This window comes from Bos indicus x Bos taurus, chromosome 5 (assembly GCF_003369695.1).
Source record: "Bos indicus x Bos taurus breed Angus x Brahman F1 hybrid chromosome 5, Bos_hybrid_MaternalHap_v2.0, whole genome shotgun sequence".
NCBI lineage: Eukaryota > Metazoa > Chordata > Mammalia > Artiodactyla > Bovidae > Bos > Bos indicus x Bos taurus.
Window position 1 is genome coordinate 4,687,225 of NC_040080.1, and position 23,704 is coordinate 4,710,928.

Consider the following 23,704-nt stretch of genomic DNA (forward strand, 5'->3'; position numbering starts at 1 on the left):
AATTGAAGATAAACAGCAAATCCTTTTTAGTGCAGGTATATCCTGTTCAATATTTGGAACATACTTATACTAACAGTTTAGCATACTTACTCACACATAGATACATACTTATACTAAGAGTTCATAATTTACCTGAAATTCATATTTGACTGGACGTCCTGTGTTTTTTAAAAGCTGAATCTGGCCACCCTATGCCTGAATCACGATTCAATCAAGCTGAGTTATTGAATGACAGCCGACAGGGTCCACAGCCTTCAGAATAACTACGCTGATAGAATGATAGGCAGCTCTTAAAAAGAATTAGTAGAGATGCAAATGAAGAGAAAAGAAGTAGCTCATAATTGCAAGCTTTCTACAGGAACTGCTCTAAGGTGGGGTCAGGCAACTGTCTACCACCGGTTTTGGCTGGAACGAAAAGTACTTTCTCAGGCGGGAATTTATGTGCGTTGGAGTCACCGTCCTAGGGGTACAGCCTCGAGCCTTCTAACTCTCATTGTTAGAAACGATCAGAGTGCCTGCTCAAATCTCTCCGTGTGTGTACGGGGCAGGGGCAGGGAGGAAGTGGGGGCTCGGTGGTGTCTATGGCTTGACACCCACCAGGAGTCGAATCCAGTTTTGGGGGAACGCTGGGGGCAGAGGTCATCCCATTTGAAAGCAACAGTGTGTGATTGCACTGCTTTCCCAGCATCCTCCAGCTTCTCCGACATGCCTTGTTGTTGTTGTTTAGTTGCTAAGTTGTGTCCGACTCTTTGCGACCCCATGGACTGTAGCCCGCCAGGCTCCTCTGTCCATGAGATTCTCCAGGCAAGAATACTGGAGTGGGTTGCCATTGCCTTCTCCAGGGGGAAGATCCTCCTAGACTAGGGAAAGAACTACGTCTCCCGCATTTGCAGGCGGATTCTTTACCACTGAGCCACCAAGGAAGCGCTGACATGCCCTCACTGGCTGTTAGGAGTGATCAGCGCCACGGTGCACCTGGTCCATTCCTGGGCATCACCACGCCCGAGAGCTGCAGCTCGCATCACGTCTCCCCGGCATTCACCGATCTGGGGAGACTCTCTCCTCAAACTCTAGTCAGGCTTTGTAGAGTTCTTTTATTAACAAAGCCTCTGGTTTCAGGCTTCTTTATGTCTCTGCACTGTCCACCTTTATGAAGAGCCGTGAGTTAGTGTAACGGGAGCCCTGATCACCCTTGCCATCTGATGGGTCCTCATCCCCCCGCCCCCACCCCCTAGGGGATGTTGGGCCACCTGGTCTGCCAGTAGCAAGAGTCCTGTTGGATCAGTATAGTCAGAATCCGACCCCCGCCTCCCCCAACGCCCGTTTCCTCCGAGTAATCTTCCATCCACGGACCACCCGTCCACCAGCTGCTCGGCTGTAAAGCCCCTCCTCCTGCTTGCGGTATTTGGAGTTGAGCCCAGTCTGTCTCCCCGCTACAGTGGTCCCTACACCTCTCACAATGCCCCCCTGCCCCACAATGGGTGCCTCACTGTGCTTTCTCAAGGGCCATGCATAGCTTTTTCTGTAACAGCAGGCGGGGGTGGCTACCCCTGTTTCTAGAAGAGGAAGTTGAAGTACTAGAAGTAGAGATCCTGCGGAACAGTGCAGGGGGGTGCACTCTGACCAGGGCGACGTACCCCAGATCTAGAGATGCCCTCCGAGACCCCGCCTCTGGGCCCAGGGGTATCTGATAACCCCTGACCCCGTGTCCCCTGACCATGGGCAGGTCTGGCCTGGCCGAGGCCGGCGGGGGTCCGGGGGGGACAGCCCCTCTCCTGGCCTGCAGCGCTGGAGGGAAACAGCAGGGGGCCGGGCAGCCCGGCCCCAACCCCCCGGCCTTCGGCCAGCACCCTGGGCACTCCTGGCTGGCACCCCGGCAGGTACGTACTGGTGATCTCGAGGATCTGCTCGTAGGCCTCGAAGGTCAGCAGCGGCTGGGGCAGCTCCCGCAGGAAGGTCTTCAGGATCACGGCTGGAAGGTGGATGTCCCCGTAGTCATCAAAGTTCACGGGCTTCCCTGGACACACAAGGTGGGCATCTGAGTTCTGACACTGGGCTGGGGACTCCAGCTGCAGAGCAGGCTTGGACTCAAAATGGCTTGAAACCTCCTGAGGGGAGGAGCCCGATGCCAGGACACGGCACTGTCCCTCCCTGCCGATGGTGTCACCTGCCCTCCCCTGCCTCTCACAGGGCCCGGCAGAGGCTGGGGGACACTGGGCTTTTAATGAATGAATCTGCTGGCACGGGGTCTTCATTGCAGCATGTGGGGTCTTTGATCTTTGTTGCGGTACGTGGGCTCTCGCTCCCTGACCAGGGATTGAACCCAGGCCCCCATGTGAGGAGTGCAGAGTCTTCGCCACTCGGCCACCGTGGAAATCTCCTGGGGACACTATTGATTCTCTGCTGTATGACCCAGTCCTGCCTGGACAAGAGCATCCTGAGGTCAGGCCTGGCTTACACTGTCCCCAGGCTTGAGAGGGGAGGCTTGGGGTCTGGGTACAGACGCGCTGGGGCAGCTGTCCCCCAAATCTGGGCTATTCTGGGGTCGGGAGTGGGAGGAGCTCTGCTGGCTCAAGTGTGGGCCCTGGGGCCCCGGAGGCCCCTGTGAGGCTGGCTGGGCAGGAGACTGACAGGAAGGGTCTCGGGGAGCCACTCACCTTGGTTGTAGAGCCGCTGGATCTCGCGGACCGTCTGGACACTGGCTGATCTCCGGAACAGGCCCTCGGTGTGGAGTCCTGTGGGGAGAGTCTCCAGGCATCTCACAGGGCCCAGCATCTGAGGTTTCTAGAACGTTCCATGACTTGCCCTGCCCACGCATCCCCTCACCGCGGCTGGCAGGGAACGCTCTCCAGCCTGGATCATCTTCTCTTCACTAGCCCTACACCCACCTGTGTTTATTCCTCTTAAATCAAACTTTTCCATATTCCCCAGTCCCACCTGATTCCCCACCTCTGTGGACCCCAGAAAGGGAGAGTGGAAGAGGCTGACGCTTCAGGCAGATAGATGGGGTCTGCCCAACAACGCTGCCTCGGGCCAGCTGTGTGACCTCAGAGAAAGCACTCAGCCTCTGAGCCTCAGCTGCCTCGTCCGCCAAGTAAGCCTGGAGCACCTGCCTCCAAGGGCTGCGGGAAGGATGAACGGGGTAATGCATGGCCCCAGCCCGGCCCCCAGGATGCCCCCGAACATGCTGCTCCCCTTTCTCCCCAGTGACTAGAGCTGACCTGGCCTATATGGCGGCCACTAGCTGCCCATGGTGGTTGACATTTGTGCAATTAAAATTAAATCAAGTTACCCAGGCTCGGCACACGAGCCACACACGCAGTGCTCCGTTGGACAACGGCCACACACGGCCAGTGGCTACCGTCCTGGACAGTGCAGACAAAGAGCATGTCCATGTTCGGCAGGACAGCACCGGGCCCCAGACCCCCATGCTCGCCGCTTCCTCCCTCCCCAGTCTCTCCACGCTGACGCTGGGTGAGCTGTTTGACACCTGCTCCAAACCTCATCGGCTCTGGCACGGAGTTCTTCCCGTCTCCATCAGTCATGGGAGAGCTGCCTGCGAGCCCATACCACAGACCTACGGGCCTGCCTACTGCTGCCCGGCTCTCCTGCCCAGCAACCCCCCGCCCCTCTAAGCCCTCTGTCCAGCCCCCACCGGCTCCACGCTCCTTGCCACCTTCACCCTCCACACCCGCAGCTCCCCTTGCCTAGGGGCCCCTCTTCTCTTTCTTGCTGAGTGACTATAATGGGCAGAATTCTGACATGGCCCCCAGGCTCCTGAGCCCTGGGGTCCCACGGATTCATTCAAACACTAATCCAGGTGCTGCAGTGAAGGGACTCTGCAGAGGGAATGCAGGTCCAGCGTAGCTGACCTGAAGATACGGAGATTATCCAGGGTGGGTCTGGCCTAATCAGGTGAGCCTCATAAGAGGGACCCAGGTTCCTCCTGGCAACACAAACTCAAAGCATGTGGGGCAAGGATTCGAGGTGTGGGGGTTTCTCCAGGGAGAGGTCACACAGCAAAGAAAGCAGGCTGCCTCTAGGAACAGAAAGAGACCCCTGGCTGACAGCCAGCAAAGACGCAGGCAACCTGGAACTACAACCGCAAGAACTGAACTTGACTGACGCAGTGGATGAGCGTGGACGCGGAGTCTTGCCCGGAGCCCCCAGCAAAGAGCACAGCCTGGCCAGCACCTGGAGTTGAGCCCAGTGAGACCCTGAGCAGAAAACCCAACCCCCGAGGCCAGACTTCTGACCTCAGACATTATAATAAGTTTATGCTGTTTGAGCTCCTAAGTTTGTGGCTATTTGTTACACAGCCACCCGTGTGTCAGAGCGCAGGTTCCCCTGACCTCTATGACCGGCTCATCCCTGTTGTGTCAGTCTGTAGCTGTCATAGCTACGGCCCCTGGAAGGGACACAGGCTGTGTGTTGCAGTCACCATGACAACCCTAGAGCCTAGACCAGGGCCAAATGCAGCCGAGTGTCCAATGAATACACGTTTAATCCACATATCCTTCAACAAACATAGAGTGAATTCCTACTGTGGGCTGTTTGTTTTGTTAAATTTTTTATAAAATAAGGGAATTAATACATTTTTTAAAAAAGGAAAACTCCCTTCCACAGTTTCTATGAAATTTTTTTATACACAAGTTTTTTTGTCCGTTCCTGAAATACATAATGGAAAGGGCAGTACTCTAACGACAGAGTAGAAAGAAACGTCGAAGGAGACAGAGCTCCAAGCGGCCAACCATAGACCCTCCAGCCTGGGCGCTGTGGTCTCAGAGAACTTTTTATGCCTTGAGCAGGCAGTTCCTGGGACATGCTGGGAACCACACCCAGGGACCCCACTCCCCCTCTGATGCACTGACCCCCACAGCTCGTGCATCTGAATCTGCAGGGGACCACCCCTCGCTGGCAGCCCTTTCTCTCGAGAATGGTCTTCCTCCCGTTAGGGTAAAAGACACCTCCATGCACCTTTCCTGTGGATCTGAGCTCTGGCTTCAGGGGTCTAGGAGGAGCCAAAAGACTCACCCCCAAGTCACTGAGCACACACACCCCCCCCCGCCACTGGCAATGGTGTCTACAAACCAAGCGTATCTCTCGTGATAGAGGACCGGAGGCGTGTGAAGCACCGCACACATCCCTCACTTGGGCTCCACAGCAACCCCGTGCACCAGGCGCTGCTATCAACCCCACTGGACAGATGAGGAAACAGGCCCAGAGAGGGTGAGCAACTCGCCTGAGGCCACACAGCTAGTACACAGCGGAGCCAGCATTCAAACCCAGAGAGCCCAGGTGGCTGGAGCCACTGTGCCTGAGCCCTGCCCATCCTGGTCACCCCCCCGTGCCCAGGTTCCAGCTCCTCCCATCCTCTGGCCTGTGGGGCGCTCAGGATCCCAGAGAGGCCTCCAGGAGAGGTGTCCCTGGCACCCTCACCTCCTTGTCTGGAGCCAGCTCTTACTCACCTTTCTCTCTCAGGTATGTCACTGTGTATCTCAGCACGGGGGGGATGAGTTCGCCTTGATTTTTGTCTTTTAGGCTGAGGGGAGAGAAAAGGCAACAGTTTTCACCTGGGTGTGACAGGTGACCATGACAAGCACAGGGTCCTCACCACACCTGTGAGAAAACATGGGCCCGAGGTGCCATACAGGGAGAGGAAGAGGCAGCCTGGGCCCCAAGGAGGCAAGTGGTCTGGTGGCCAAGAGAGGCAGAAATCATAAAAATGACTGTGCATTATCTGAGCGCTCCCCCAGAAGGGCGCACATGTTACGGGGGAGATCTGTGCTTGGCGAGGGCTCCACGTGGGGCAACTTCTGTGCTGGGTTTTGAGGGATGAGTAGGAGCTTGCAGAGGACAAAAGAGGAAAGGGCATATCAGGCAGAAGGAAACACACAGAAGAAGGCTCAGAGGTGTGAGAAGATCTGGCCCTGAAAGCAGAACCAGGAGACCGAATCAATCGAAAGAGATGCTTTGTGAAAATCAAGTATGTTGCCTCAGACAGGCTGTTAACACTCAGTCTCTTGAGTAGTAATTTGATACAGAGATTCAGGAAACTTTAAACGCTTTAAAGACAGGGAAGCTTTAAAACACAGGTACAATGATACAAATGGCGCTTCCAGCCCCACCTCCCCACACCCCAGCTCAAGTGGCAGTCAGAAATCTGAAGCCAGAGCCGCCCACTCCGACCCATTCTACAGACCCCTGGGCTCCCTCTAAACATGTTTGTTTCTCTCTTTCCTCATCTGCTGGATTTTCTTGCCCCAAAGGCAGCATATTTGAGAGACTGAGCTACATTGGGCCAGGCTCCTCTGTCCATGGGGTTCTCCAGGCAAGAATACTGCAGTGGGCTGCCATTTCCTCCTCCAGGGGATCTTCCCGACCCAGGGATCAAACCCAGTCTCCTGCATTGCAAGTGGTTTCTTTACCGTCTGAGCCACCAGGGAAGCCCCCGGCTAGATTGAGGGGCCAGGGCTCTGAAGCCGGACATTCCTGGCTGGGATCCTGCCCTGACACTGTTTAACTGCGCAGAACATGTTTTGCTGTTCCTAGGATGCCTGTTCTTTAAACGTCAGTTGGGTTAGTTTGACTGATGTTGCTGTGTGCTTGTTCCACCAACTATACGGAGCAGGGTACTGGGGTCTCCTACCAGCATTGTGTATCTGCTTATTTGGTTCCCCCAGATTTTGTTGCATGTATTTTAAAGCTGTTACTAGTGAGTAAACTCTTAAGAGTAGACGCGGAGGAAGGACCTGTGAGCAGCCGCCGAGAGGCCGCGGAGCCCGCGACGACCGAGCCCGCCGAGCCGCCTAAAATTAAAAAAAAAAAAAAAAAACTCTTAAGAGTAACTTCTTTATTATTAGAAAATGTTCCTTGTTACCCCACAGAAAGCTGGGGAACTTATGATGCAGCCACAGATTAGGGGAAAACATGGTCACAAGCGGACAGAGCCAGGACTCAGACCCACGAGTCTGAGCCTAGAACCCTCGCTCTTAAATATTATCTCCTTAATTTCCATTGTATTTTTGTTAGCCCCAATCAGAGATGGGAGATGGACACTGGGAAAGTCCAGGTGACCAGCTTGAGGTCCCAAAGCCAAGAGATGGCAGAGCTGGAGGCAAGGCGGCCACGACCCAGATCCATGCTCCTTCAGTAGCAATTCATTGGGCAGATACGATGTCCGTCCTGCTTCCATTTCACTCTGAGATTTACAGAGGACCCAAACAGGAACACACGGGCTTCCCAGGTGGGTGGTAAAGAATGCACCTGCCAATGCAGGAGACACAACAGACGTGGGTTCAATCCCAGGTCAGGAAGGTCCCCTGGAGGAGGAAATGGCGCCCCACTCCAGTATTCTTGCCTGGAAAATCCCACGGGCAGAGGAGCCTAGTGGGCTACAGTCCATGTGGTCGCAAAGAGTTGGACACGACTGAGTGACTGAGCACAAACTCGGGCACAAGGAGAACCACATCACCAGCGGTGACAGGCCTTTGCAGGCCCTGATTGCTACGGAAAGCTGGGTTTCCTGTCGACTGCAGTAAACTGAAGCTTGTCCCACCAGGACTCCAAACAATAGTCCAGTTGGCAAACGGGCCCGGGGGATGGTCTCTGCTTTCATGAGGTCATGCTACCGTAGGAATGCAGGCTGGACACTCCCCACTCCTTCCCTAACTTGATTCCCTGCGTGTCCCCTCTGAGTGGGAGGATGCGGCTTGGGGCCCCAGTAGCGTCCAGGAGGTGTCCCCGCTGCACCCCGGGGAGGAGCGTGGTGAATGGGTCCTTTTCTCCCAGGACACTGCAAAGCTGCAGGGGCTCTTCCTCCTCCATTTACTTTGGGAACCACACAGATCTACACAAGTCCTAGGAACTGGGTGACCTGCAGCCTGTCTCTGAGCCTCCCCAGCCTCCCCACATGAGAAAGAGAGATGCTGGCAACCTCCCTCCAGGGAGGCCTGCAAGCCATAAACAGTGAACGACGGGAAAAGCTTTAAGCTGTAAGTCAAAGACATTGATAATTAAAACCACTGCAATGCTGAGGGCTGGGTGACGTCCCAGGCCAGACGCAGAGGGCCCATTTCACGGATAGAGAACTGGACCCAGTGTGCTTATGAATAGACACAGAATCCTCAACAAAATATCAGCCATGCAAATTCAGCAACATATGAAGAGATTATACACCATGAACACATGTGATCTATCCCCAGAACACAAGGTTTGCTCAACACGTGCAAATCAATCAGTGTAACATCACGTTAATGGAACAGAGGGCAGAAGTCATACGATCCTCTCAACAGAGCAAAAAACACATCTGACAAAATCTAACACCCTTTCATGAAACAAAAAAAAACCCAACACTCAACAGAGTGGCCACAGAAGGGATTTTCCTCAACTTGATCGAGGGAATCTATGAAAAACTAGCATCATACTTAATGGTAAAGAGACTGAAAGCTCCCCCCTAAGATCAGAACAAAACAAGAGTGACCATGCTCATCACTTCTATTCAGCATTGTACTGGAGGGCACAGCCAGTGCAATCAGGCAAGACAAGGAAATAAAAGGCATCCAAGTTGGAAAAGAATAAGTATAACTATCTCTATTTGCAAATGGCATGATCTTAGACGTGGAAAATACTAAAAAATATTCACAAAAAAATCTATTAGAATAAATGAGTTCAACTAGATTGCAGGATATAGAATCAGCATACAAAAATCAGTTGTATTTCTATACACTAGCAATGAACAATTAAAAATGAAATTAAGAAAGCAATTTGATTTGCAATAGCATCACAAAGAACAAAAACTAAATAAATTTAATAAAAAAGTACAGAACGGCTACACTGAACACTATAAAACATTTTTGAAAGAAATTTAAAGATTCAAATAAATGGTAAGACATCCTTGCTTTTGAATTGGAAAGAACCTGCCTGTCAATGCAGGAGACATAAGAGACTCAGGTTTGATCCTTGGGTTGGGAAGATGGCATGGCAACTCGCTCCAGTATTCTTACCTGGAGAATCCCATGGACAGAGGAGCCTGGTGGGCTACAGTCCATGCGGTCACATAGAGCTGGACACTACTGAAGCCACCTAGCATGTAGCACATTATTGAAATGGCAATAGCCCCCAACTGGCCTACTGACACAGCACAGTCCTTAATGAAATTCCAATTGCTTTTTTTTTTTGCAGAAATTGACAAGCCGTGCTTGCTTCGGCAGCACATATACTAAAATTGGAACGATACAGAGAAGATTAGCATGGCCCCTGCGCAAGGATGACACGCAAATTTGTGAAGCGTTCCATATTTAAAAAAAAAAAAAGAAATTGACAAGCCGATTCTAAAATTAATAAAGAAATTCAAGGGACTCAGAAGAGCTGAAATAATCTTGAAAAATAAAAACAAAACTGGTAGAATCACACTTCCCAATTGCAAAACTTACTATAAATCTACAACAATAAAGATCATGTAACACCAGCTTACAAATCAATGGAATAGAATCAAGAGTCCAGAAATATACCCTCATCAGTTCAGTTCAGTTCAGTCGCTCAGTCGTGTCCGACTCTTTGTGACCCCATGAATTACAGCATGCCAGGCCTCCCTGTCCATCATCAACTCCCGGAGTTCACTCAAATTCACGTCCATCGAGTCAGGGTTGCCATCCAGCCATCTCATCCTCTGTCGTCCCCTTTTCCTCCTGCCCCCAATCCCTCCCAGCATCAGAGTCTTTTCCAATGAGTCAATTCTTCGCATGAGGTGGCCAAAGTACTGGAGTTTCAGCTTTAGCATCATTCCTTCCAAAGAAATCCCAGGACTGATCTCCTTTAGGATGGACTGGTTGGATCTCCTTGCAGTCCAAGAGACTCTCAAGAGTCTTCTCCAACACCACACTTCAAAAGCATCAATTCTTTGGCACTCAGCTTTCTTCACAGTCCAACTCTCACATCCATACATGACCACTGGAAAAACCATAGCCTTGACTAGACGGACCTTTGTTGGCAAAGTAATGTCTCTGCTTTTGAATATGCTGTCTAGGTTGGTCATAACTTTCATGGTCAATTAGTTCCTTACAAGGGTGTCAAGGCAATTCCATGGGGGCAAGAATAGTCTTCTCAACAAATGCTTCTTGCCTGTGTGGAGCGTCAGGGAAGGCTTTCTGGAGGAGGGGATCAGAAGAGGGAATAAGAGTAGGCGATGAACTGGGCAGCAGGAACTGCTCACATTGCCTGCACCCTGTTAAGGCCCCATGGCCCCGGAGGGTACAGAGAGCAGGGTTTCACCTATGGTTAGAGGGGAAGAGGCGAGGGTGAGAAGTTACATCACAAGGTTGCCTCCCAAAGCTGGAAAAGGCTAGAGCTGGGATGTGACCTCCTCCCTCCTCCACTGCCCCAGAGGCTCCTCCCCTTTTCCATCTCTTCGCAACTGCCCAGTTCAGGGATGTTTCCATTGTCCCTCTTCAGGCATGGCAGGCGGGCAAAGACTTCTTGAATCTCTGGCTTCCCCTTAATATATTAACTTAATTAGCTCGCGCTAAGGTGATAACGCTCTGTTGTGTGTTTTTGAACTTAACTCAGCGAATTAACACTTGTGAATAGGATCTGCTTATGAATTTTAATGACTTTCATTCATTTGCAGTCCAAACAAATTACATATTTGGTGCTTTATTTAATATGTTTATTGCCATTTTATTACAGTCATTCGCAATGAAACAGCATAAAATATTAATTTAAAGAGGCAATCGCATGGATTAGCTCTCAAAGTGGCACGTGCAGAATGGTTTTCAGAGGTTGCCAATGATAGTCACCATTCCCTAAAGACGTACGAACTGACACGAACAGCAACAACTGGTTCTGGAGCGGGGCTGGACCACACCTTTATACCAGATATCCCCAGCAGCTGCATCGGCACCTTCCAGAAGGCACCTGGTCGAAACACAAGGCCAAGGTGGCCTGGCGAACTTCATAGGCTGAGCGGTACCCAAATCACAAACACCACACCCACACACACACACATTGTACTCAAGCAGATGGCTTCAGAAGTCCACGAGCTGGGTGAGTTTTGCTTTTTGTTTTTCATTTTTAAAGCTTTGTTAGATGATAAGGAGACTTCCCTGGTAGCTCCAACGGTATAAAGAATCCACCTGCAATGCAGGAGACCTGGGTTCAACCCCTGGGTCGGGAAGATCCCCCGAAGGAGGGCATGTACGACTCAGTTGTGTGTGACTCTTTATGATCCGATGGACTGTAGCCTGCCAGGCTCCTCCATCCATGGAATTTTCCAGGCAAGAATACTGGAGTGGGTTGCCATTTCCATCTCCAGGGATCTTCCCAACCCAAGGATTGAACCCCGGTCTCCTGCATTGCAGGCAGACACTTTATCCTCTGAGCCACAAGGGAAGCCCAGATGATAAGGAGACTTCCCTGGTAGCTCAGACGTTATAAAGAATCCACCTGCAATGCAGGAGATCTGGGTTCAATCCTGGGGTCAGAAAGATCCCCTGGTGAAGAAAATGGCAACCCACTCCAGTATTCTTGCCTGGAGAATCCCATGGACAGAGGAGCCTGGCGGGCTATAGTCCGTAGGGTTGCAAAGAGTCGGACACGACTGAGCGATTGAGACTTTGACACTTGCACTTTTCAACGAGTGATTCTGAACAACCCAGAAGGTGCTCTTGCTCCTCAGGCCAAAGAGCTGATGATGCCAAAGCCAGCGGCCTCGCACGCCCACCCTGGACCCCGGATATCAGCTCACACGCAGCCAGGACTGGGCTGAAAGCACAGAGCCCACGGCAGACGCCTCGGTAAAGCAGTCACTAGGCCCTCCTCTGAGAGTCAAGTTCCAACCAGTGCTCCCCCAGAGCGGCCGGAGTCACAGCAGGCATGTTCCAGGTTTTGCCTTCCTGGGGGCAGTTAGGGGGTGGTGGGGGCCACACCAGCACATCTTTACAATGTTTAAAAGCGGAAAAGGAAGCGCTGTTCGCTGAACTTGGCTCCAGGTGTATTTATGGAGATCATATATGAACATACGGTATATTCACTCTTGTTCTTCAGTCTCTGAGTCGTGTCCAACACTTTGCAACCCCATGGACTGCGGCACACCAGGCTTCCCTGTCCTTCACAATTTCCCAAATTTGCTCAAACTCACGTGCATTGAGTCGGTGACGCCATCTGACCATCTCCTTCTCTGCCGCCCTCTTCTTTTGCCTTCGACCTTCCCCAGTCACTAACTGCTCACAAAATACCGAGTTGAGGGGACGCTGCTGTGTGCACTTGTCTGACTGTGGGGGCGCTGACACCCCGCAGTCTGGGGCTACCCTGTCTGCCAGGCAGCGAGCGGCCTCCTAAACTGAAATCAGTTCAAAGCAAATGAAATGATAAATTCGGTGCCTCACCTGCACTGCTCAACCGTCACCTGCTGACAGTACGGACCATGGCCACCACTGTAGAAAGTTCTGGAAAACAACGGTCCCCTTTGGCTGCTGGGACACACCCAAGGTGCCACTTCCGCCTCCTTACCTGGCCTGGGCACTGCCCAAAGCCTCCTCAGCTCCTGACCTCGCAGTGTCTTAACATCCAGCACGGGTCTTAAAGATCACGGGGTTTTTATAGAGACAGATCGCACAGCATGTTTCTAACAAGAAACAACTAACAGATGAAGCCGGGCAGACTGCTCCCCGGGATCCACCACCCTCCAGGCCCTGGCTTTCCTACACGTCGTGCAGCTCAGACCCAACTGCCCCTCGGGGCTCGTACAGTTTAAACAACACCTTCATCTTCCGTCATTTCAGCTGCCTCACACCTGGCCGGGTCCCGGAAACAGAGACTAGGAGGAGAGCAAGGAGCTCGCCTCTGAGCAGGGCAAAGAGCCTGAGGGACGCCCCCCTGGCGCCTGCTCAGATCAGGGCTGCAGTGGAGGGAGGCCTTATATGCAGTCTAGAGCATCAGGGAAGGCTTCCTGGAAGAGGTACCACTGTGATGAGTCTTAAAAGGGCGACGTTGTCCTGGATGGGAGGCCCAGAATCCTTTCCAAGGAGTAAAGATTAACCATCACATCACGCAAAGACTCACTGATTTTAGAAATAAGGAAACAAGCTGCGAGGAGGCGTGAGCTCAAGGTTCACGTGGCTAATAAGGGCGAGACGAGGCAGGAAGGGAAGGATACACTGCGGGAACAACAGTTCTTATAGCCGGGCAGCTGAGCCCCACGGGGGTTCACTCCCCACTCCGGCAGCCCCACGCCATGGCTGTCAGTGGGAGGAGCTCTGTGGTCACCCAAGGACGCGGGCCAGGCAGACACCGTCTCCACCCTGCCTCCGTCATCACAACAGACCAGCTACGAACCAGCCCCTAAGGTTCCCTGCAGGACGTGACCTGCCCCGCAGCCGCTCCTGTCTCCTTGGCCAGAGCAAAGCACGCGGCCAAGCCTCACGTGGAAAGTGATGGGAGGCGTCTGGGCTGTGGCCTGGGGATACGGAACCAGAACTGCCCACTGAGCAATGATGAGGAAACTGAGGCGAGGACCCCCCAACCCCCACCCCCGGTCCCCCTGCCACCCACGGCCGGGTGCTCTGCGCACAAGCACACAGACACACACAGTGGCGGGCACTCTGGCCTTGTGACAAGCTCACAGGTCAGTTTCCCCGAAGGCTTAAGCTCGGCTGTGGAGGCTGAGGTCTGGGGAGAACCCCCCAACCACTGGCACACGGATGCATCCCAGGAAACAAGGCAGACCCCGTCCCCACTCACTTACTATTGCAGACTGACGCCGAATTGCTGGGTGGGCAGAGGGGGCCGCGGCGGGGGCGTCTTGGTGGGAGGGGGCAGCCTGCCGGCGTGCAGGTTCCGAAGCTCCTCGTCGTATCTGTGGACACAAAAGAAGCTCAGCTGTCAGCCGGCAGGGGTGCAGCCTCGGGCCCCAAGGCGCTGTCGGGTCACACGTCCCGCAAGCATCTTCATCCCTTTTAAGACTCATCACAGTGGTGCCTCCTCCAGGAAGCCTTCCCTGATGCTCTAGGGAGCATCTCAGGTCACACGCCCCTCAAGTATCTGCAGGATGGGACCCTGGGCATCCCATCCTTCCAGGCCCATATCTCAGTCTTGCACGTGCTCACACAGACACACGCACCCTCACAAGCCCTGGTAGCCGTGGGCGTTCACACAAAAGCCAGCAAAAGCAATCCACCCTCTGTCAAACAGCCATCCTCTCCTGCCAACCCCTAGCCAACACTCTACCCACATGTCTGCACGAGAGTTTCCCTCTGCTGGAAAGGGATTCTTCCCTGGGCTCTCGATCTAGCCAACGGTCCCTTCCAAACTTACTTCAGGAGTCACCTCCTCCTGGGAGCCGCCCCTGATATTCCCTCCTCACAAGGCCCCTCCCCAGCTGGGTTCAGCACCTTTTTTGGGGCCTCGTGGCCCCATTACCTGAGAGTGTCCTGAGGGCAGACGCACTCTCTCTATGGTGCTCTATATCCCCAGCGTCTGCCTTGGGACTTGGGGCACAGAGGGAGGGAGCCACCTCCACTCCCCCTGCAGGGCTTCCTCAAAGGAGCCCCCCCAGAGGGCGGGATGCAAAGGCCAGAAGAGCGTGGGGCAGGGCTCAGAGACTGGGCTCCATCTGAGCTGACAGAGGGGCCCGGGGCTGACCACACGCCTTCCTGGGCTCCCTCCCGCAACCTGAGCCCCTGTCGGAGGAGGGGACCGCTGCCTAGAAAACAAAGCAGCGGACCCATCAGCTAGGCTTCCACCCAGAAGCACCAGGCCGGCGGTTCTGAGAACACCTGCCCCAGGCCTGGGAGTGTTTCACGCCGTACACGCATCGTCCACACACCCCAAAAGTCCCCTTCATTCTCCGCTCCAAAGCGAAACTGGCCAGCACCACGGCAGCAAACAGCAGTCACCAGTGTGGCTTATTTGTTTAATCAGTTTTGCAGTGGCGGGTGAGAGAAATGTCTCATCCGCGTGTGTGCACAGCCATCCCCGCCTCGCCTCTCTGAGTCAGCAGTCAGCATCTTTTACCACGCATCCTTGTGGAGGCAGTGCATTCAGGAACTGGATCTGGCCGTGCACACGAATGGAAATGGAAATGAAGCTTTCAGCGTGAGGGGAGGCCGGGGCGGGCAGATGTGAGGGCATAGCGGTCTCACTCACCGCAGAACCTCCTGGGGGATGCTCAGCTGATCATATTTGAGGTGTTCACGGAGCTCGCTCAGATAGTTGAAATAGGTGACTTTTTTCCCAAACTTGTGACTAAAAAAGAAAAAAGACAGAAGAAAACTGAAAAAAAAAAAAAAAAGATTAGGGGGCAGGAAAGAGGCCGGGTGGGGGTGGGGGGCCTGCAGGAGCAGGCTGGTGGCAGGAGCCCTGGAGCAAACAGCGCTGGAGTTTTTCATATTAAAGAAGCGTAAATGCTGACACCACCTAAATGCAGAGCAGAACGGAAGCAGCGCACATCTGGCAGATGCTCTGCTTTCATCAAGACCTCAGATGCACCCAGCCCGCTGGAGAGCCTCATCGGCAGAAAAATCAGTATCTGCCTCCAGGGTGAGTGGCCGGGAACCTGCGGGCCACACGCAGAGGGGGTCCCGGCGCCGGGCTTCTGGGGTGGGCGGTGGACATCCCACCGGGCTTCTCTCTACCAAGCGGGAGTCACATCCCCGCAACTGTGGGACCAAGCAAGACACCCTCCGATTTCCATTCAGGATGGTCACAAGCCCAGGGGCTCTCCGGGGCCCACGCACTGCCTGACTCAGACCCTCTGGAGGCGGCCCTGGCGATTCCACTGCACCCCTGCTTTGGGGTCCCCTGTGTGGGCCCACGATAGCCTGAGCATGATGATGCAGACAAGCCCTGACTGGAGCCACTCGCCTCCCCTCTAAAGCGGGGTTCCCTGATGCAAAGAGTGGGACAGTCTACATGAACCAGCCCACTGTCTGATGCCTGGTGGACGTCGCGGCCTGGGACCATTACTAATAACAAGACTCAGGACTTCCCTGGGCGGTTCAGGGGTTAAGACGTCGAGCTTCCACTTCAGGGGGCCCTGGTTCGATCTCCGGGTCAGGAACTAAGGTCCTGCATGCCTCATGGCTTGGGGGTGGGGGGGGAGGTTTTAAATTTAAAACTATATATGTTGGACTTCTCTGGTGGCTCAACAGTAAAGAATCCACCTGCTAATGCGGGAGACACGGGATCGATCCCTATTTTGGGAGGAACCCACATGCCTCAGATCCACTAGGCGTGGGCGCCACAGCTACTGAGCCTGTGCCCTAAAGCCCGGGAGCTGCACCCACTACCGAAGCCCACACACCCTAGAGCCTGTGCCACAAGAGGAGCCACAGCAACCAGAAGCCCACACGTCGCAGCAGAGAGCAGCTCCCCCCGCCACAACTAGAGAACCGGAGCAGCGAGGAGGCCCAGCACAGCCAAAAATAAATAACCGATTAAAAAAAACGAGCCTCAGTTTCCCCAACCGCAAAGTGCGGAGAAGCACAGGAGGCTGGGCTGGGTGAGAAGGTCACTGCTGGCCCCGTGAGACCACCCGCCTGCTCCGCTGCTTACAGCTTCACTGCCGTGTCACCGACGCTCGCACGGCTGGCCGGATTTCACGGGCACAAGTCAATGAGCTTGGACACGTCGTACATGCGAAACCATCCCACAACCAGCTAACAAGGTGACCATCGCCCCTAGAGGCTTCCGTGCGCCCCTTGGATGTGTGCGCGCGTGTGTGCGCTCGTCCCGAGGTGTGCCCTCTCCAGGACTTCTCCAGTAGATGACACCACGCCAGCCCAGAGTATCACATCCGATAACCCAAGCAGCTGTCTCATCCCAGACCCACCAAAGCCTGGAGCCCACGGGAGGCCGAGCCACGGGCACTGGGTGCCCCCTAGTGGAGGAGGAGGAGGAGGCCAACCAGGTGCCAGGCCCCCAGCCATACCCACGGACAGGGCCTCTCGGGAATGGTCTGCAGGACAGAGGTGTTGGCCTCAGGGCTGCAGAAAGCCCCCCTCGTGCCAACTCCAGCCCACCCAGGAGCCCCCTCGTCTTTCTCCCAGCGTTTCTGCCTGTCCCCCTCCGGCCGCCAGGTACTGGCTGGACACCAGGCTCTACCGACGCAATAAGGGCTCCTTCCTGCCTCTCATTCCCAGAAAAGGGCTGCTCGGGGGCCCACACAGGGGACCCCAAAGCAGGGGTGCAGTGGAATCGCCAGGGCCGCCTCCAGAGGGTCTGAGTCAGGCAGTGCATGGGCCCCGGAGAGCCCCTGGGCTTGTCCACTTTGTCCATTGGCAGCTGAGGACTCCAGGGCTCAGATGGTCCCCCAGCCCTGACCCCTGCAGTCCACTCAAGACACCTGCTTACGTCCGTGCATGAGGCGGGACCGGGGACAGAACCACACAGGCTTGAGCTGGAATCCCAGCCAAGCCCTGACGTGCTGTGTGACCTTAGACAAACTCTCTAACCTCTCTGAGCACCAACCTCTTCCTCTTTGGAACAGAAGAGAGACAGCTGACTTCATACGATTGTTTCGGGGTGCCTGGCACATAAGGTACATAACATATTACAATTAATTAATCACAAAAGGATAATAAAAAGGTTTTAAACCGCACTAGCAGCTCACAGTGGGTACTGACTCCAGCCAGCAGGCCCTGCGCTAAACACTCACACGCATCACGTCAGTGATGGTCACAGGAATAGGATGACTTAGGGGGCGTCGTCAGCCACAAGGGAAACCGGGGCAGGGCGGGGGCATCTACTGCCCAGGGTGACGATGGTCGAGGGCAAGCCCGGGAGGTCCGGCCCGTGCCCACATCACCTCGGCTGCCACGCTGCAGCACAGCAAGAGCAGGTGGGTTTTCCCAAGAACTTGAGAGGCTTCTGGAACCGTTAGAGCTTTTCTAAGGTGAAGGGCAGCACCAGGAAGCGGAACATCTGAGCGGTCTTCTCGGGCAGGAGGGTAACTAGGGCTGGCTTCTTCGCTTCGTTACCTACCGCGCCAGTCGGCTGGTCCTGGTTACACAAAACAGGAAGAAAACCCCACCTGGCCAGAGGGTGCGTGTCTACAGTACAGATAGCCAGCTAGGAAAGCTGGCGGGAAATTTCAGTGAAACAAAAGGAGCTCTCTGGCCACAAAAATTGCTCCCCTTGTTAAATGGGTGCTGCCTTGAGTCTGCTTTTCCAGGAATTGTCCCAAGCGGAGCGGAAGGTCCGAAAAGGTGTGACCCTCTCTCAGGGCTTCCCTGGTGGCTCAGACGGTAAAGAATCTGCCTGCAACAGAGGAGGCCCATGTTCGATCCCTGGGTCGGGAAGATCCCCTGGAGAAGGGAATGGCAACCCACTCCAGTATTCTTGCCTAAGAACTCCATGGACACAGGAGCCTGGCAGACTACAGTCCACGGGGGGTGCAAAGAGTTGGACATAACTCAGTGATTAACACTACTCCTCTCCGGGCCAGGCTCTCTGGGGTGAGGTTGGCAGCTAATGGGAAGGAGGGGCTCAGATCCCTGGCAGAGCAGCCCCCAGACCTCAACTGCACCACCTCCTAAGAAGCTTCAGTTCCAAAGGAGACCAGACTCAAACCTTCCACAGCTTCTCGATCTGGTCTGAGGGGTGGCGTGGTTTATTACCAGGAAGAGGATCTCAGAGCTCCCCAGAAGCCCCTCGTGGGTGATTCTACACAGCCTGGAAAACACACGCCTGCTCGCCTGGGAGGCCCAGGACTCTGCACGCTGAGGGTGAGGGGTGCACGAGGAGAGGGCTGCACGGGGCTCCTCCCAGAGAGGCTCCCACAACCAGACATGCTGGCAAGTCCTTGTTCAAGTCCCAGAGCTGACCTGGAAAGCGGATGGGGCCTCAGACAGCGACCTGGGGGCACAGAAGGGTTTGTGCACACATGTGAGCACTTGTGCATGTGTATTCACTTGCCAAACGAGAAGCGAGCGGGCTAGAGGGACCCCGAGAGATGCCACAGTACAAATGCTGTGAGAGCGACTCACCGAGAGGCCAGACGGCTGCTGTAACAAACAATCACAGAACTAAGGGCTTAAAACGACATTAGCTTATCCTGCAGGTCTGGGCTTCCGAAGTCCAACACAGGTCTCACCTGAGGGTCCCAATCTCCCTCGTCCCACCCGGGGCCCCTTGCATTGGGAGCCCTTCCATCCGCCAGGCGTGGGGCTGGAGCTGCTGTATGAAAACCATGTCTAGGGCCCTCCGTCCCATCCACCCCATCCCGTGGCCCTGTACACACAGTGTGTGCTGAGTGCATGCGGTCCACATGGCGGCAAAGCAGAGGGGCCGTGTGGCCCTGGCAGAGCCCCTCTGGCCTCGCCAACCCCTGGCCTCTGCTTCCCACCACGGAGGCAGAAATCATCCCACAGGGAGAGCCTGGATGCGGAGGAGGAGGGCTTAAGTCACTGCTCTTTTGTTGAAGAGTCAGGCCTTTGGCTGGACGTGCCAGGCCAGGAAGGGCTCACCAGGCACGGGCTGCCCAAACCCTCTGGTCCCAAAGAGAGGACGACCCCTGACCGGCTCCTGGAAGGTGACCCCCACGCCCTTGGGGGGTCCCACTGATGACAGCGTCTCTGCACTGGGACCAACGACGTGATTTACGGCGAGGTCTTGCACCACACTGGGTCCGTCTAAGTGGACACCGAGCTCAGGTGAGCTTCTGGGCTGAGTGACACTCATCTTGAGCAGCACGCCAAGGCCAAGGGACCGAGCTGACCTGCGTAAACCCTCCTTGCCCCAAAGAAGGCAGCAGGGAGCTGGGCTCGGGCTGCCAGCACGCCTTGTGCCTTTTCCAGATCCTATCTGCATCCTTCCCCTGTAAAGACTGGAACCATAAGTATGACAGCTTTCCCGAGTTCTGGGAGTCCTCATGGGGAGTCCCTGACCTGAGGTGGTCTCAGGACCCCGACACGGGTGTGTATACACAATGTGGGTACTCAGGAAAAGCAGGCTATAAAACGCCGGAGCCGACCTCACTGGGGGTGCGAGCCGAGGTTCCTGTTCATGACTGTCAGCCCTGTGATCCGACATAGTCAGGGGGCAGGTGGGTACCCCAGACGCACGGGCGCCCCAGAGCAGGACTGCCCGGGTGTCCGGCTGTCTGACCCCAGCAAGACCCTCGTGGAGAGCGGCTCGTACCTGACGAGGGGCTTCAGGATGGTCCACAGGATTTTGATGAAGTTGGTGGGGTGCACGACATACAGGGCCTTCAGGTTCTTCTTGTACCTGAGGAGGGAGACGGAGGGGGTCTCAGAGCACACACACGGAGACACCCCGGGCTGGAAAGAGAGCTGCAGCGCGGTGGCCTCGAGGGCAAGTCTCAGAACCCTCCGTTCCTATTTTTTTCTTTTTTATGTTTTATTTATCTGCTTATTAGGCTGCCTTGGGTCTTTGTGGCAGCACGCAGGCTTAGTTGCTCCACGGCGTGTGGGATCTTAGTTCCCCGAACAGGAATCAAACCCGAGAACTTCAGCTTGGAAGGTGGACTCTTAAACCCTGGGCCATCAGGATAGTCCCAGCCTTCCGTTTCTGGACAGTCGATTTAAGGACATAGAAGGAGAAATGAGGCCCCCACGCTCATCACTGGCAGTGTACACACGGCACTTTACAGTTTGCAAGATCAGAGCCCCCACTTATAAGCGCTCACACTGGGGCAGGGGGCGGGGACACACTGGCAACTTGGCAGCAAGCCCCGCTCTGCAGGGAACTGACCTGGGCGAGGGTGGAGCCGTGACCCCCAACCCCCACCACGTGACAGCTCTAGGCACCCCCTTCAACGAGATGCTTCTTAGCCGACTTCCCTTCCTCTTTTGTGATTAATTCAGTCTAGAGCCATCAGGCAGAGCCAAGAAGGCTGGCATCCACCCAGGGCTGGAGGGAGTGGGTGGGCCCGCTGGGGTCTGTGACGCCAGCAGGGGGCTGGCAGCCTGGTGGGAAGGGGGTGTCCCAGAGGGAGAAGGGCATCCACACTCGGGTCAGCCAGGGACACCCTCAAGCCGGCTCTTCGCCCTTCAAAGAGCTGATTGCCAGAATTTCAGCCATTCGGGGAGCCAGCTGTGAAAAGCAGCCGTTATTCAACAGTATCAACTCACAATGAAGTAAATCATTTTAAACACAAAGGTCAGTGGTCCAGCCTGATTCCTGATCACTCCACGACATGTACTATTGCTGTGCCCTTGGGCTCCTTCGCCTGTTACATCCCAGGGGTGGGAGAACCCACAAGAAGGGATGGCCACCCATCTCCTCCCAGTTCCATGCCCAGCGGGGCCATGTGGGCCACTTGGAACTGGTCACAGTTGCAGGACCGAACCACGGGAATCTGCAAACACTGCCCATCAGTCTCCCCAAGCCCCCGGGAGCTGATTAGTAAGGCAGACACGAGCGAGGGGCTGGACAGGAAGTCCAGCACGAGGTGTCTGGGACCAGGCAGGCAGAGGGTGGTGCGGGCTGAGGAGGGACCCGACACTTGCAACCAACTGTGGGAGCAAGAAAGGGGCAGCCACGGCGGCCTGGTGCGGGCATCAGCCCAGGGGACACCGGCAGCTCTGTGGGGGCGGGGCAGCCCCAGTGGTAACAGAGCCTCAGCGAGTGAGAGGTGGCCACGCGATTAGCCAGAGGCAGGCCAAGTAACAGCGGTGGATTCCCAGGTGGCTCAGTGGTAAAGAATCCTCCTGCCAACACAGAAGACACAAGAGACGTAGGTTCGATCCCCGGGTCGGGAAGATCCCCTGGAGGAGGAAATGGCAACACACTCCAGTATTCTTGCTGGGAAATCCCATGGACAGAGGAGCCCGGCAGGCTACAATCTGTGGGGTCACAAAGAGTCAGACCCCACTGAGCGCCTGAGCACGCACAAAGGCAGTGGGAGCCAGGCCCTTACTGTTGGAGAAGAGATGTTACGAATGCAGAAAGGGAGAAGGCTAGAATGAGCCCTGGTGGGGAAGGACTAGTATAGATGTCGGTGTGAACACACAGGTACCAGGAGAAAAGGCAAATGCAAACACGCAGACCCACGTCGATGTGTGCGTGTACGTATGTCTACGTCTGTGTACACATACACACACGGCAACTGTCCACTGACTCGCCTGCAAGCCGTCACAGCCCCACAGCAACCAACACACTGCTTCCAGGGCCGGGTTCGTAGGAGCGTCCTCCCTTAAGAGGACCCAGGGACCAGAGAAATGGCAGATTCCTGCGCTGGGTGCGTGCGTGTGTGCTAAGTTGCTGTCAGTCGTGTCCGACTCTTTGCGACCCCACGGACTGTAGCCTGCCAGGCTCCTCTGTCCATGGGATTCTCCAGGCAAGAATACTGGAGTGGGTTGCCATGCCCTCCTCCAGGAAATCTTCCCGACCCAGAGATCACACCTGCATCGCTTACATCCCCTGCAGTGGCAAGCGGGTTCTTTACCGATAGTGCCACCTGGGAGGCCAGCTGGGATGTGCCCGGAGCATCTCGTTGTCCTAGAAAGTAAAGGAAGCGCTCGGAAGCACAGGGACGTGTCTGTGGGGCACAGGAGCCAGGCTGAAGCTCGCCTGGCCGAATTTCAACAATTTGAGCATTAGGATATAGTCATGGATTATAAACTACTGAATAAAATGGGAGATCCCAAGTCTGTACAAGTATAAATAAACCGGAAGAGAAAGCTCTTCAGCACAGTAAAATGCCAGCTAAGAGCCCCAGTCACCATGTGTCACCCATCTTAATAGTAATTAAGCCAAGAAATGGCCAGGGAGGCCAAAGCTAGCGCGTGAAACGGATATTTATACAATCTCAGAGTATCTCCCGAAGGAATATTAATTAATTACCAGAAAGAAAAAAAAAAACAGTCTTGCGATTCGGAAGGAGGAAGCTGCAGTGACTTTCAGGTGGTCCAAGGACCCAGAGCACAGCTGTTACAAAGCCCATCCCTATAGGAAGGTGGGTTCCATCAGGTGCCACCCATGGCAGGAGCGCCGGCACTCCTAGAGGGGGTCAGGGACATTCCTGGGTGGATGGTTCTTGCTTAGAGGAGAGACCTGGCAGAACAGTTTGGAAGATGAGAAGTCAAAAGCAGAGAGAACAGAAAAAGATGCAGGAAACCCACTGCATCCTTGTAGTGATGTTTGTAATGGTGGATGGAAAATCTTTGCTGTATAAATTGCATCCAATTCGATTTGGAGCTCTGCTTACATACCCCCGCCGACGGGGAACTCACTACCTGCAGCAGGGGCTCCATCACCTGGAGGCTTTGAAGCCTAGGACACCCCTCCTTTGGCTTCCATCAAGCCAAGATCTATAATCTTACTCCTGCCCCCAGTCCACCTTTGAGAGAAGTGGGAGAAACAAAAGAAGTTCCCTACCTTCCATTTGAAAATTCATCTGTTTGAGCTCAAGACAGGCATACACACATATCCTCTCACTGTCAGCCTGAGCTTCTGGAAAACATCGCTTTGAACATGTCATTTGCTTCTTTTCAAGAACCATGGGGCTTCCCAGGTGGCGCTAGTCATAAAGAACCTACCTGCCAATGCAGGAGATACAAGAGACACGGGTTTGACCCCTTGGTCAGGAAGATCCCCTGAAGAAGGAAAATGGCTACCCGCTCCAGTGTTCCTGCCTGGGAAATTCCATGGACCGAAGAGTCTGGCGGGCTCCAGGCCATGGGGTCACAATGAGTCGGACACGGCTAAGCAGGCACGCGCCGAGAGCCTTGCGTGGCTGCCCACCCAG

At 54.7% G+C, this 23,704-nt stretch overlaps 1 protein-coding gene and 1 non-coding gene across 6 annotated transcripts in view; one reads left to right on the forward strand and one right to left on the reverse strand.

The window, feature by feature from the left end:
• Nucleotides 1–23,704, reverse strand: part of ARHGAP8 (Rho GTPase activating protein 8) — a 51,308-nt gene that overhangs the window by 2,521 nt on the left and 25,083 nt on the right. For all 5 annotated transcript variants that reach the window (XR_003510972.1, XM_027540538.1, XM_027540536.1 and 2 more), the window contains exons 6-11: nucleotides 20,134–20,220; nucleotides 15,142–15,240; nucleotides 13,742–13,852; nucleotides 5,469–5,542; nucleotides 2,658–2,735; nucleotides 1,889–2,017 (exon numbers count right to left, since the gene is read on the reverse strand). Coding sequence is in view for 4 of the 5 variants with exons in the window: in XM_027540538.1 (XP_027396339.1) it covers nucleotides 1,889–2,017; nucleotides 2,658–2,735; nucleotides 5,469–5,542; nucleotides 13,742–13,852; nucleotides 15,142–15,240; nucleotides 20,134–20,220 (578 nt within the window). In the remaining variant the exon portion in view is untranslated. The remainder of the gene's footprint in view (nucleotides 1–1,888; nucleotides 2,018–2,657; nucleotides 2,736–5,468; nucleotides 5,543–13,741; nucleotides 13,853–15,141; nucleotides 15,241–20,133; nucleotides 20,221–23,704) is intronic.
• LOC113893887 lies at nucleotides 9,197–9,303 on the forward strand. The gene has a single exon (XR_003511400.1). It is a non-coding gene; the product is annotated as a U6 spliceosomal RNA (small nuclear RNA).